Raw genomic sequence first — 14,897 nt, 5'->3', positions numbered from 1 at the left:
GGCAAGTTCTACTCAACACTTCGGGGCCTCATAGTGGTGGAACGGACATAGTACCAATCTGGGCCAAACTGCTACCTGCCAGACATGTGACCTTACATGGATGGGGAAGTTACTCTTCCTCTCTAGGGCTTTATTTACCTCCAGGTGAGGAGAGGAGATGATGGTGTTTAAGGACCCCTTCGATGGCAGCCTGCTATGGCAACAGACATCTGTGTTGCTTACCCTTCCCCAAGTCACAGAAGCTCTGAGACACTGACGCAAGCCTGGTTTTCTTCCCAGAGAAAGGCGCATACCTTCCCCAGCCCAGCTACTTCCTGGATGAGTTCAGGGGTCACTGAGGTCCCTAAGCTCACCCAATGGCCACTGCTTGGAAATCCTGAATTCTAATGACCTCTTAACAAACCTACTGGGCTGTGAGGCGCTGTGCTGGGTAATAACCAAAGCCAACCTCATGGCCATGGTTGATTCGGCCTCATAGCAACCGTACCGGGCAGGGTAGACCACCCCTGTGGGGTTCTGTAACTGTTTATGGGAGTAGAAATCCTTTTCTTCCTCCCACAGAGTGGCTGGTGGTTTAGAACTGGTAACTGTGTGGTTAGCTGCCCCATTCGGTGGTTTTGAACTTGTAACCACGTGGTTACCAGCCACTATGCCACCAGAGCTCCTCTGCGAGGTTGTAGGATGGTGTTAATTATCCCCAATTCCCATGGAAAACCAGACATCCTTAACAACCCCTAGCTCAGAAAGAAAGATGTGATTTGACACATAGTTCAGAAGGAAAGAACTTGATAAAATGCTGATGGCAACTACACACAGAAACCTCACAGGTCAATGCCAGAAAACACGTCAGGGACATCTTTGACATCTCTATTTGGTTCTTTTCAACATATTGAAGCACTGGCATTGATGATCTTTGCCAAGAGACTGCTCCCAAGTCCCAGAATCACAAAGATTCAAATTTTCACTGTGTGTGAAAAGGGATGACTAATGGTCCCAATCAAGAGACATTTCAGGAAGGATTTAGGACCCCTAGCTCAGCAGCACCTGGTGTCACTCAGACCTGGGCTTATATCCAAGAGAGAAACATAACGACAAGGTCACCCGTTCAATAAGCTGGACAAGTCACTAAACCCTCCCGATCTTGACTTCCTCATCTGTCCAATGGTAGCAGTGACCTGGCCCGGGGGCTAAGAGGTGGCTGCTAAGGGAGAGGCTGGACGCTGGCAGTCTCCCGAGGCTCCACGGGAGGACAGGGAGCCATTCTACTTCCCTCACGGTCCACAGCCCGGGAAATCCCTACGGAGCACAGGGCCGCTTGGAGGGGGAATGGGCTCAATGACTGCGAGTTTGATTCTTCACCACCTCAGTAAAAGATTGTAGGTTTCCATGAATTGGCATACAAAATATCAGAGCCTGGCAGCAAGAATGTACTCACATTGAGAAATACTTGCTTGTACGTTTGAATATTAGATGGGAAAAATGAACTTATCAATGATTTCATGCTACATAGGCCAACAAACACGTTCCATGGACGCAGCACTTAAGAAGCCAAACAATGGCTTGCTTTGGGCAATCTCCTGCAGTTGATTTCTCTAGAGTTCAAACATTTCTTAGTGACTCAGGCGTGCCTGACCTGAGCCATGACATTTTCGGGTGCCTCATGTTGATGTGAAAGCTAGACAATACCATAGGAAATAGCAGAAAAAGCGTTACATTCCAATCGTGGTATTAGTAAAGAACGTGGATGGTGCCACGGACTGCCGGAAGATTGAACACATCGGTCCTAGAAGAAATGCAACCAGAATGCTCCTTCGATGCAAGGGCTGAGAGACGGGCCTTGCTTGCTTGTCAGCAGGAAAGGCCAATTGCTAGAAAAGACATCATGTTTGCTAAAGTAGAGGGTCTACAAAAAGCAGCAAAACCCTCCCTTAGATGAGGCCCCAACAGCAGCCTTGAACGTGACAAAGCAGTCAGACTGGACACCATTCCCTTCTAGGATGCGGAAGCGCTCTGGGAATTGGAGCCAACACAACAGCAGCCAACACCTTTGGGTCTGATGTGAATTCTAGCTCTGAAAGCGGAGTTAATCCTACTGAGAAGCTGTCTCTTGAGTCAAAATACAAAGAAATCTGTGATCCCAACTGCTTTTAATCCTACCATGATAGGATATGCTCTCTCTCTCTCTCTCATTGTTCGAGGTGCCCTGGGACACGTGGCTGGCAGGGATTGGGGGGCAGCCTTCACAGTTCCTTACCTGTCCGCGCCTGGCTGAAGGAGTGATTTTCATACTTGCCGCTCCTGGTGGTGACGGTGATGTTGTAGAGGCGGCCTGGAGTGAGGGCGCTGAAGGAACACTCGCTGACAGACTTTGCAATAAGGAGGGACTGAAACACCTGGTCATGGGAGAGCGTCACCACGTAGTTGTCCACATCTCCAGGTGCCGGCAGCCAGGAAATGCCCAGGTAGTCCTCACGACCAGAGTTGTTCACCGTGACGCCGCTCACACTGGAAGGCACTGGAAGTCAAACAAAGAAATTTGAAAAAACAAAGGCAAAGTCAAGGGTTGGAGTCATTTTGCTTGGTCAGCAAAAATGGCGGCGACTCGGGCAGACGTCTACGATACCAAGAGGTGAAGAAGGTGTCAGGGTTTAGAAAATGGTGACGGCAGCATATGTATAAATCTACTCGATCCAATTGATGTGCAGAATATTATAAGAGCCCCAAATATAATTATTTATAAATAAATAAAATCAGGGAGTAGGGGGGAAAGAAAGAAAAGAATGTGAGGACTTCACTTTAGCTTCCGGAAGCCCGGTGATCTTAAGTCAGAGGGTTAAGCACAATGAGTCTGCGCAGAGCCGTTCTGGATGAGCAGAGGAGGTCTGTCTCATGAGCACGAGGACCCACGCGTGCGGATCTTAGGGATTTTACGTGGCTGCTGTTGATAAAGTATTTTAAAAAGGAGGCATTTTTACATGAATGTGTCTAGAGGGTTCCCCATCAGAAAAAAGAAGCAACATAACTCAAATGAATCATCTTGAATCAAACTCAGCAATAAACTTCAGATCCTGGAGAGGAAGAGCAAAGCAATCATTTCCCTAAGAATCTTAAGACCGAGAGAGAATTCTTCTCTTCATGTGATGAAGTATTTATCCCTGGGGGAATAGTCCAGTAAGGCACCCCAGTAGTTGTATTTTCTTTTACAAAGCATTTTCCTGCCCTCTAGTGGCAAACATTAAGCCTAAATCTTTTCCTGGGAGCAAGAAGTCTGAAACTTTCACCAGCTGTGGTCTTAAGCCAGAATAGGGGCAATAATGGTTCTCTGACGTTAATGATAATATTTGTTTAGTTTAATTGGGGTTTACTGAGAGCCTATTATATTGAAGATAACAAAATTTTAAAAAAAGATAATCTATGGATACCTTCAAGGAATGAATTGTCTAGCTAGAAGTATAATTCACAAATTGATCATTGTAGTACTGAGTAGAAGTTGTACCAGGTATCAGAGATATGTGCAGTATAAGTAGAACTGTCATCAGTGACTATCAGAAAATAATCTTACAGAAGATATTAACTGTCCTCCTGTTTTTATCATTAGTTGATTATATCAGTTACATATTTTCATATAATTATCAATGAGGAGGGATGAATGACTGTGTTTTGACTGCAAAACAGACACTTAGAGAAATAATCACAGAGTGAAGACCAAGATCTAGATCTCAAGCTCAATGTAGCACTCAAGTTTGATTGTTAAGGTCAGAGGTGAGTCTGCTTCTGGGTATGTTTTTAAAACTCTAAAACATAAAACATACTGTTTTGAGATGGCAAGCACTTAGACCTTTGCAGGATAAACACACACACCCTACTTCTTGTTTTGAGATGGCAAGCACTTAGACCTTTGCAGGATAAATACACACGTACACACGCACACTCTACTTCTTACCTGTTCTCCCCTCCGCCACAACTTGTCGGGAAGAGATGCCTCCAGTCACGGTTGTGACCACCACAGAGTAGAGGCTGCCTGGCTTGAGACCGTGGAAGCTGTATTCGCTGATGTCGCTTAATACGCTTTCATTTTTGATGACCACGTTGTCGTGGATCAGTAACACCTGGTAGGACTGTATGTCGCCCAGGGCCCGGGTCCAGTGAGTCAGCAGACTGCTGGTCGTCCCTTGGTTGGCCACATGCAGGCCAGTCACCTGGGCAGGCACTAAAGCATAGTAGACAGAGAGATGACAAAACCGCCACCGCCACCCCATGCCATTATCCCAAAGCCCCAATGTAAGCACAACGTGGAGGCAGAGTTGAACATGTTAAAAACATTGTCTTTTTTCCTACAGGCTCTTGGCTTGTTTTCTGTGACACACAGAGAATATTCTTTGTGGAGGTTCATCTTTCTGAAAAGTTATTATTTTTTTGGGGGGGGAAAGCTATTATTTTGGATATCAACATCATTTCAGATCTAAGGAAAAAGAGGCATGCCTATTGAGTGACTTTGATTTACAATTTTAAAGAATGAAAGGTTTCTTTTTCCTTGTGGTTTGGATGAGAGTTTACAGAGGAAATTTGTTTTCTTTTTAATTTAAAGAGGCCTTGTGTTAGGTGTTGAAAGAGACAAAGACAATACAAACACACAGACACATCCTGCGGACGAGGGAGGTACTGACAGGGGCTAAACTGGCTAAACTGGCATCTGCAAATTAGCTTTCCGTACAACCTCTCAGGACCCCTGGCTGCACAGTGGTTATACCTGCGCTGCTACTGGGAGAAAGGGGCACTTTTCTACACCTGTAAAAAGTTATAGTCTCAGAAGCCCACAGGGGTGGTTCTACCCTGTCCAGTAGGCTCACCATGAGTCAGAATTGACTGAATGGCAGCAGAGAGAGAGAGAGAGAGACAGAGAGAGAGAGACTGAACTATTTGTACCCCCCCCCCCTTTTTTTCTTTCATCAGCAATGTAACAGCACCCTTCCTGCTCCTCCCTGGGTTCTCTGTCCATCCACCCTCCTTTCCTGTCCCTTCCTGCCTTTGGAGCTTCATTTTCGGGCAGAAGAGGGCTCTTTTGGTCTTGTTCGGTTTGATTTTTTTCTGAACGTTATATTCCTCCAAGGTATTGTTTCCTTTACAGGCCTATCTATTGTTTGACTGAAAAGTGATTCCCAGGGGTGAGTTCGGTTTCAGGTTTAAAGGGTGTCTAGGGGCCACAGTTTCAGGGGTCCCACTGGCCTCTAGTAGATAGACCTATTTTCCATCTTCTTCATGACTTTGCATTTCAGTCTATGTTTCACTCCCCCTCTGTCCACCACCTTCTGTTGGGATCCTGACCAGAGTAGTCAATTGTGATAGCTGGGACCAGCTGGTTCTTCTGGTCTTGGGTAGCAGAGGCTGTGATGTTTGATGTTTGTCACGAGACTTCTACTTTTGAAGACCACTTACTTAATGCTATTTTCTCTGTCCTTATCCTATGAGAACCCAAGGTCATGGGATCTACCTGCTGGCTGTTTTGGGGTGGTATTGGGAAATCAGTTCAACCTGGTGATTAGAATGCGATCTAGTAACCTGGCTAATTATGTGCTGACTCATTCTCACGAGGTCTATTCTTATTATTACATGGGAAAGTGATATAATACGATGAATATTATCATCTAATAATAGTAAGACAGCAATAACTTTGTGCCTACTGGGAGCCAGTTATGGGCTCCGTGCTTTATACAGTTACATTATTTGGTACTCATTTAAAACTCGAAGATACTGATTGTATTATTTCCTTTTCAGTGATGAGAAAACCAAAGTTCATCAAATTTACGTCACTTAACCTATAAGAGATTTCCAACAAATCACCAGCCTGAGTCCAATAAGCCACTATGTCGAACTCTAAGCGTGTGCTCTTTCCGAAGCAGTCACTGTTGTGACTGCTAGCCCACACATCAACAAAGTTCATTCACGATGTCGAGGTCACTTCTCGATCAGCCTACTTCTTCGTGCTTCCTCCTTGACGTATTATGGTTACTGATGAGAACCTCAGAATGCCCCTTCTCAGAGTTCCTTCACCTGGAGCTGGAGATGCGAGCACACTCCTCAGAAGATATTACGATACGTGGATTTCCAGAGATGTTGTTTGGATATCAGCTCACCAACATTCCCAAGCTAATTTACAGATTCAACACTTCCTAATCAAAATCTTTGCAGGATATATATTAAAAAAAACCAATTTATATACTGATTCTAGAATTCACATGGACAACAAAGGACCTAGAATGCCCAAACTCGTTTGGAAAATGAACCCTGTTGGCAGATTTGGTTATTGTTCTTAGATATTACTGAGTGGGCCCTGATTCCTAGCAAGCCTATGACTGACGGCAGAAAAGACTTCCTGGTCTTGTACCACACTCGCTCACAGCTGCTGTTATGGGTGAGCTCATCGTGGCTGCTACGTTGCCAATCCACCGCGTTGAGGGTTTTCTCCATTTTACCAAGCACGATGGTCTTCTTCAGGCACGGATCTCTCCAAAGTACCTGGGATGAAGTCTTGCCATCTTAGCTCCCACAGAGCATTCTGTTTGTGCTTCTTCCAGCCAGATGTCCTGGTTCCAGTTCTCCACGGTATGTTTTAGAGTCTTCACCAACACCATCACTCAACGACATCAATTCTTCTTTTGTTGCCCGGATTCTTTCAAAATGCCTATGAGACCATGGAAAATACCATCGCGTGGGTCAGGCACACTTAGTCTTCAGAGTGGCACCTGTGCTTCTGAACATTTTAAAGAGATCGTTTGCGGCACCTTGTCCTTCTTTCTGCAACGCGCCATTTGCTCTCTCGACGGCGGCCTCCGTGGGCATTGATGGTGATTCCCGTAAAATGAAGGCTTTGACAACTTCAATCCTTTCTCCATTAATTGCCAGGTGGCTTATTGGCCCAGTGGTGAGGATTTTTGTTTTCTTTATGTTGGGTGAGATGTAATCCATAATAAAGGTAGTAGCCACTGATCTGCAGCAATCAGCAGTTCAAGGCCTTCTCACGGTCAGCAAACAAGGTTGTGCCATCCGCCGATTGCAGGTTCAGACTACTTCAAAGTGATGGCTGTGTTTTTCTTCAGAGAGTCCAGCCTCTCTGATTATTTGCTCAAGATATAGACTGAATAAGTATCCTGCAAGGAGATGACCCTGATACACACCTTTCCTAATTTTAAACCTGGTAGGATCCTCCCTGGTTCTGTTCAAACAACTGTCTTTGCTCTGTGTGCTTGGTTTATGTGTAGTCAAAGATTTCCATCACCCGATTTCAACACTTATTATACAGCTACAGTAATCAAAGAAATTTGAATCGGTGGAAGGATTTACACAGAGATTGGTGGAACAGAACGGAGGCTTCAGGAATAGACCAATACATATTTATTTCTTTCACAGAGGTGGGAAGGTAATTCAATAGGGAAAGGCCCTTTCCAACAGAGTTGGATTTATTGGATGTCCGTGCGGAAACAAACAAATACACTTTGACTCATGTCTTGCACCATTTCAAAAATTAACTCATAACAAATCATGAACTAATCTTTAAAATGTAAAACCATATAACTTCTAGGAAAAAATCTTTGTAGTCGTGTGTTAAGCAAAGATTTTTAGATATCATACCAAAAACATGATCTGTATAAAAAAATTATAAATTTGACAGAAAAATCATGTTCAGGAAAATATACTGAAAAAGTAACAAAACGACAAGTCATTGACTAGAAGAAAATATTTCCCACACAAACTCTGACAAAGAGCTTATATCCAGAGTACAGAACGCTCAGCACTTGATTAAAAAAAAAGACTCAATTAAAAAAAGATGGGCAAAAGATTTGAACATACACTTCACCGATAAATAGAAATGGATAGCAAATAAGCACATAAATGGTGCTCAACAGCAATGGTTTTGTCCGCTGCTATCGTGTTGGTTCCGACTCATACGGCCCTGTGTACAACACTGCCTGGTCCTCACAAGTGTCTTATGTTTAAGCCCGTTGTTGCAGCCACTGTATCAGTCCATCTGTTGAAAGCCTTCCTCCTTTTCCTTGCTCCTCTATTTTGCCAACCACGAAGACCTGTTCCAGGGACGGGTCTCTCCTGATAACATGTCCAAAACACACGAGACCAAGTCCCACCATCCTTGCCGTGGGAACATTCTGGCTGTGCTTCTTCAAAGACAGATGCGTTTGTTCTTTTGACAGCCCATTGTGCGTTCAGTAGTTTTCACCACGCTCAAACGCACCCATTCTTCTGTGGTCTTGATTCCGTGCAGATGAGGCAATGAAAATAGCATGGCTTGGGTCGGAGAAACATCAGGCCACACAGTCATACCCGGGCTTTTCAACAGTTTACAGAGGTCTTGTGCCACAGATGTATGGCCCACGGCCATGGGTTGTTTGATCTCGACTGCTGTTTCCATGGGCATTGATTGTGGATCCAAGCCAGATGAAATCCCTGACACCTTCAGTCTTTTCGCTGTTTATCATGAGGTTCCAATCGGTCCAGTTGTGAGGATTTTGGCTTTCTTTACAGGGAACTGTAATCCACACTGAAGGCTGCAATCCTTGATCATCATCAACAAGGGCTTCCAGTGCTCCTCCCTTTCAGCAATCCGGGGTGCGTCATCTGCGTATGGCAGGTTGTTAATAAGCCTTCCTCCCATCTGATGCTGCTTTCTTTTTCATATCACCCAACTTCTCTCATTCTTCTGCTCAGCATAGATACTGAATAAGTATTGAGAAAGAATACAACCTGGACACACATCTTTTCCTGATTTTGAACCACGTAGCATTCCCTTTTTCTGTTCCTACAATTGTATCTTGTTCCATGTGCAGGTTTCTACGTGAGCCTAATGAAGTGTTCTGGAATTTCCACTCTTCTCAAGGATATCTACAGTTTGTTATGGTCCACACAGTGGAATGCCTTTGCACACTCAATAAAAACACAAGTAAACATCTTTCTAGTATTCCCTGCTTTGAGCCAAGATCCATCTGACATCTGCAATGATATCCCTCATTCCACATAATCTTCTGAATCTCTATTTCTGGCAGTTCCCTGCCAATGTACTGCTGCAACTGTTGTTGGATGATCTTAAGTAAAACTTTGCTTGCATGCGATAACAATGATATTCTTTTGAGCCACTTTATTTGGGGGTAATATGTACAAATACTGATATCTTTAAATGAGTTGGCCAAGTAGCTGCTTCCAAATTTTCTTTTCATAGATGAATGAGTGCTTCCAGTGCTTCAATAGCTTGCTGACACAAGCTGTCCTCAATCTGGAAGCTCTGCTAAAACCTGCTCACTTTGGGTAACCCTGCCAGTATTAAAGATACCAGTGACCTAGCTTTAGCGCCCAGCATCCCAACAACACAGAAGCCACCACAGCAGGACAAACTGACAGACAAGTGGTGTGGTGGTCAATAACATTAGGGACAGGCAAAATAAAACCACACTTAGATAGCACTCAATACACACCTGTTAAAATGGCCGGGAAAAAAGAAAACAAAAAACCAAGCTGACAATACCAAGTACTAGCAAGGAAGTAGAGGCACTAGAAGTCTCATGCATTGCTGGTGGGAATGCAAAACTGTACATCCACTTTGGAAAAGAGTTTAGAATTTTCTTTTAAATATACCCTTACTCATAGGAATCAGCAATGTAGGCGATGGTGATGATGACAAGTGGTTTTTCCAGGACTAATGAAAGATACTATTCTATAAATATAGAAATCTCAGTCTTATATAGGATGAACAAAAGTTCTCACCTAGACCATTCTTGTGAAAAAACAGAATACCTAAGGCAAAGAGCAGATCTTAAAGGCAGCCGTAGAAAGCAGAATGCCCACAGAGAAATACAAATTAGACTGATCGCTTTAACAGCACCAATAAATGTCAGAAAGGTGAGAATAATATCTCTATGGATTGAGAGGAAATAACTTTCAGCGCTGAATCGTAGCCCAGGGAAAAATATTCCAAGACTGAGAGCTATACTAAGACATATCCAGACAAACAAAAGAGAACGTTTGTCCCTAAAACTCCTTTGACGAATGTTCTTGGGATGAAGTGGTGCTGGACAGGACTTGTGAGATGCAGGAAGGAAAGATGAGAAAATAAGTGATAGATTGGTGAGTAAATCTACATCAACACTGACTACAGGAAACGATAACGCTGCTTTGTGGGATTAAATAAGGGGATTGGAATAAAAATGCAGGGCAACAGCATATAAACTGAAGATGGGAATCTCCAGTTATGACCTTGCTAGCTGTCCTGCTGAGAAAATTAAACAGAAGATTAGTCACTACATCTCTCCACCTACTGGCATCTGCACCCATGTGCCCCCTCCTTTAACTAAAGTTAAACTACTTGCGCTTTTTCTCTAGGCACCGCCTTCCCTGCCCACGGGAGAGCTGTACCAATTCCGCCCTCTATTTACATCATCACTAATCCCCTTTCTTCTAAACCAGCAAAAATAAGTCAATAAAATAAAATCTGTTATTTCTCCTTTGATTCAAAGACAGTCCTCCTTTCAACCCCAGTTCTTCTGTTAGATTCTACCCCATTCCTCAACTTTTCTTTATAGAACAACTCTATGGAAGGATCGCTCTTTCGATTTTAGCAAATTATTGCCAAACACAGTAAAATGAAGAACTGAATAAAGAATTGGAATTAGCGAAACAGAAACCAATCACAGAAGGTTGGCATTTAATGAACATTTGTAAACAGATTAAATGGTAAATCAGCAAACAGAATATTTTGACAATCTAAACTGTATAAAGGATATTACCTGTTCTTCCATTTATTGAAGATGAATTTTTTAAGTCTCCACTAATACTGGTGACCGTAGCCTTGTACTTCCGCCCAGGCACCAGGTCAGTAAAAGTGAATTCTTTGGCATCCTTGGAGAGCAACTTGTGGATGAGCAAGAGGTCTCTATCAGCTAGTGAAATGATGTAATTCTCCCATTCTGCCACCGGGGCCTGCCACAGAATGCCCAGCGAGGTCTCGTTGGCATGTTTGACACGCAGCTGAAGCACAGCCAGGGGGGCTGAGGAAAGAGCAATGGAGACTGATTCGCTTCCACTTACGGGGTTTCTTCAGAGAGCTGTTCTCTTCCATCCACAGGAATGGTGTCATTCCTAAAGGCTTGTAAGCATTTTTTGTCTTAAACAGATAATCATGTACCATAACCAGAATACGGTTAGAAAACACTTTGCTGGAAAAATAATGTATGCTGACCATGTATTAATTACTTAGCATTGTTCTCTCCATATAAAGTCTAGCATGCAAAAATACTTAATCCAACGTTGCCATCCACAAAACGGCAAAGTCCGCGCCAAAGTATGTAGGTAGGTTGGGAGTCTTTGATAGTTTGGAAATGACCAAGCCCTTTCTTTAACATTTCTGAGAGGTGACCACTGAGGGACCCATAAAAAGAGGAGGCTGGCTACTCATAGTAGCGTCTGATGGAAGACTCCCTGTCTCTAAGGGAGTCCTTGGGCAGCACGGATGGGTAAGTGCTTGATGACGAATCAGAGATCGGTAGTTCAAACCCATCTCGAAAGGCCTCTAAGGAATGGCACAGTGATTTGCTTCCCGAAGACCACAGCCTAGAATGCAGTTTCTGAAGTAATTAGTAGGCTGATGTTATGAGTGGAAGTGATTGTTAACGTTCTCACTCGGTGAGATTAAATATAAGTTATTCCATGTCCGTCTTCAGCCTACAGTCTGTCTACAGACCAGAGAGACAATCTAGTTTGTAATATCTCAAATTCAGGGAACATGGTCTATGGCCTTGAGGGTTACCTGGGTTACATGGGGAAGAGAGTAAATGACAGACCCATAGTAGTGATTTATGTCCAAGGCCACCGCTTTGGGAGCTCTATGGCGCACTGCCCACGTGTGGTTGAGGCCCGCTGGCAACTAACAACTGACGTTCACTCGTGGATGTTTGCTCACCTGTCCTGCCTTGGCAACGCGCAGAGTTCTTCAGGTTCCCACTGTGAACAGTGACCTCGACATCGTACTGTCTTCCCGGTATGAGCCCTAGATCATCAATGACATACCGCGTTTCGTCCTTGGCCACGGTGATGTTGAGCAGCACCGAGGACGCATTGAAGAGCACGAGTTGGTACTGCTCCCAGTCTCCAGCAGGGGGCAGCCAGCTCACTTCAAGGGCCCGGCCATGGCTGCTGGCCTCCAGGTTCCCCACTTTGTCTGGAACTAAAGGGCAAAAAGAATGTCACAAAGGAGGCACTTGCCATAAGCGGCCTGAGAGATCGAATAGCTGTCATTCAAAACCGTTTAGCGGGCTTTCCCTGTCTGTGGATTACAAATGAGAGTGCTCTTTCCTCATGTAGGGAGGCATTTGACACTTAAGGAGATTTATGCTAAAATAACTTCAGTGATCTATCAGTCACATCAACACCGTCAATAATCCAGTGATAGGAATGCTGCTTTGTATTGCCTACAGGCTGGTCGGTGAGACAACACTGATTTTGCTTCTAACGACGGAGACATTGCTGGATGTGGTATCAGTTTGAGGAGATGCTGTGGTCACGCACCATTCTTTTCTTCTTTTTCCAAATGAAAAAAAGTTCAATCTTCTTGCAACATAACTCTGATCTTATTATTCGGGTGGCCTGAAGCACCCAAGGTTTCCTTGTTAACGACAGAATAAAAGCCCTTGAATTGACATCTGCGGTTCTGCAAAGTCAACGCCGTATCCTTCCAGAGCGATCTCGGACTCGGAATGTACTCTCTTCGCGTCAAATTTGGTTCCTCGGGACCCCAGAGGACAGAGAAGGCCTGGCCCTGTGGGTTTCCGGGGCTAGAAATCATGGTGAGTTAAAAGACTCGTTTTTCCTTTTTCTCTTGCAGAGCGTCTGGTAGGACCAACTGCTGCCCTCGAGGTTAGCTGCCCACCGTGTAACCCAGGTCACTGCCAGGGCTCCAGGCTACACAAATCAGCACCACGCTCACTGGCCTTGTGCCCGTGCTGATCCTCCTGGAAGGACCCCTAGGATGGGGTAGAACAGCCCCTGTGAGTTTCCGAGACTGTAACTCTTTAGGGAGTAGAAAGGTTGTCTTTCTCCCAAGGAGTGGCTGGTGGTTTTGAACTCCTCCCGAGTTGCTGGGCTCCAGTAGTGAGTTCTGAAGCCCCGAACGTCTCCTGGTTCTTCTGCCTCTGTGCTGAGTTTCCATCATTCCTTCCACTTCAAATGCCCTTCCCTTTTCTTCCTCTCCCCCTGACCCAGAGCTACCTTTTCTTTAGGGGCAAGTAAAGGTCACCTACTCCAAAAAACATGTTCTCTTCATTTTTATTTGCTTAAAAGAACATTTCATTGGGGGCTCTTATAACAATACATTCATCAATTGTATCCGCAACATTGTTGCCATCATTATTTTCTCATTTGAGCCCTTCATGTCAGCTCCTTTTTTTTCCCTCTCTCTCCCCACTCCACCCCCTGTGACTACTTCATAAATTATAAATTATTATTATTTTCCTATCTTACACCGACCACTGTCTCCCTTCCCCCACAGTTGTTGTTCGTCCCCCTAGTGGGGGGTGGAGAGGCGTGGGTCTGTGTTGGTCATCGCGATCAGTTTCCCCTTCCTTTCCTCCTCTTCACCCCTTCCCCTCACCTCCTGGTATCATACTGCCATTTCTGTGGGGGGTGAGTGGGTGAGGGGGTGGTTTCTGACCGACCTGGATTCCATGTGTCATGGGCTCTTATCTGTACCTGTGTACATGCTCCGGTCTAGCCCGCAGTGAATGGCAGGACTGGGGTCATGATAGTGGGAGGTGAGGAAGCCTCAAAGAACCAGAGGAACATTGTGTGTTTCATCAATGCTGTCCTGCGCCCTGGTTGGCTCATCCCTTCCTAGCGACCCCACTGGGAGGGGAAAGCACATTCTCTTCTCTTTTTTTGGTTACAATTTCTTCTCCCAAATTTTATTCTATACTTTTCCTTCTAAAAGAAAAGTGAGTGTCAAAATAACCCCCAGAAAACAAATACCTTTGCTCTCACACCATAGAATGGATATATCATTACTATGGTCGAAGACCTGCTGGTGCTGTGGTTAATGAGAGGTCAGCAGATGAAGACCATCGGGCACTCTGTGAATATGCCTTTATAAAGATGTGTAGTCTTACAAATCCTATGGGACAGTTCTACCTTTGCCTATGAATTGTTATACGTCCTGATCAAACAAACAGCAATGGGCAATGGTTATTTTAAATATTACTTTCAGTCAACATAGATATTTAAATCGAAATGACCTATGGTTACTACCCAAATACATTGCCAATTCTTTTCTTCTCTTAAAAGAAGGCTTCTTACAGCTCTTATAACATTCCATGCATCAATTGTATCAAGCATATCTTTACATATGTTGCCATCACCATTTCCAAAACATTTTCTACTTGAGCCCTTGGTATAAGTTCCTCTTTTTCTCCTCCCTCCACCACCCTCTCACCCTCATGAATCCTTGATCAATTATATATTGTTATTATTATTTCATATCTTATACTGTCCATTGTCTCCCTTCACCCACATTCTGTTATTCATCCCTTTGGGGGGGGGCTATATATCCAACCTTGTGATGGGTTCCCCCTTTCTCCCTCTTCCCCCTCCCCGGCCATCCCATTACCCTCATGAGATCGCTACTCCCACTACTGTTCCTGAGGGATTTATCTGTCCGGAATTCCATGTGTGGAGAGCTCTTACTTGTACCGTTGTATGTTTTCTGGTCTAGCAAGATTTGTAAGGTAGAACTGAGTCATGGTAGTGGCAGGGAGGAAGCATTCAGGAACTAGAGGAATGATGTGTGATTCATCAGTGCTATATTACACCTTGGTTGAATCATCCCTGCCTTATAACCCTTCTGAGGG

General features: G+C 44.4%; 1 protein-coding gene across 2 annotated transcripts in view; it reads right to left on the bottom strand.

Annotated features, from left to right (window-relative positions):
• PTPRB (protein tyrosine phosphatase receptor type B) overlaps positions 1 to 14,897 on the bottom strand; it is a 124,929-nt gene that overhangs the window by 48,526 nt on the left and 61,506 nt on the right. For both annotated transcript variants that reach the window (XM_045291892.1, XM_045291897.1), the window contains 4 exons: positions 11,963 to 12,226; positions 10,791 to 11,051; positions 3,944 to 4,210; positions 2,255 to 2,515 (listed from right to left, as the gene is read on the bottom strand). In XM_045291892.1, coding sequence (XP_045147827.1) covers positions 2,255 to 2,515; positions 3,944 to 4,210; positions 10,791 to 11,051; positions 11,963 to 12,226 — 1,053 coding nt within the window. The remainder of the gene's footprint in view (positions 1 to 2,254; positions 2,516 to 3,943; positions 4,211 to 10,790; positions 11,052 to 11,962; positions 12,227 to 14,897) is intronic.

This window comes from Echinops telfairi, unplaced genomic scaffold (genome assembly GCF_000313985.2).
Source record: "Echinops telfairi isolate 266 unplaced genomic scaffold, ASM31398v2 ScPeMD7_2;HRSCAF=8, whole genome shotgun sequence".
NCBI lineage: Eukaryota > Metazoa > Chordata > Mammalia > Afrosoricida > Tenrecidae > Echinops > Echinops telfairi.
Note: the sequence above shows the minus strand (reverse complement) of the source record. Positions and strands in the feature narration are given on the sequence as shown.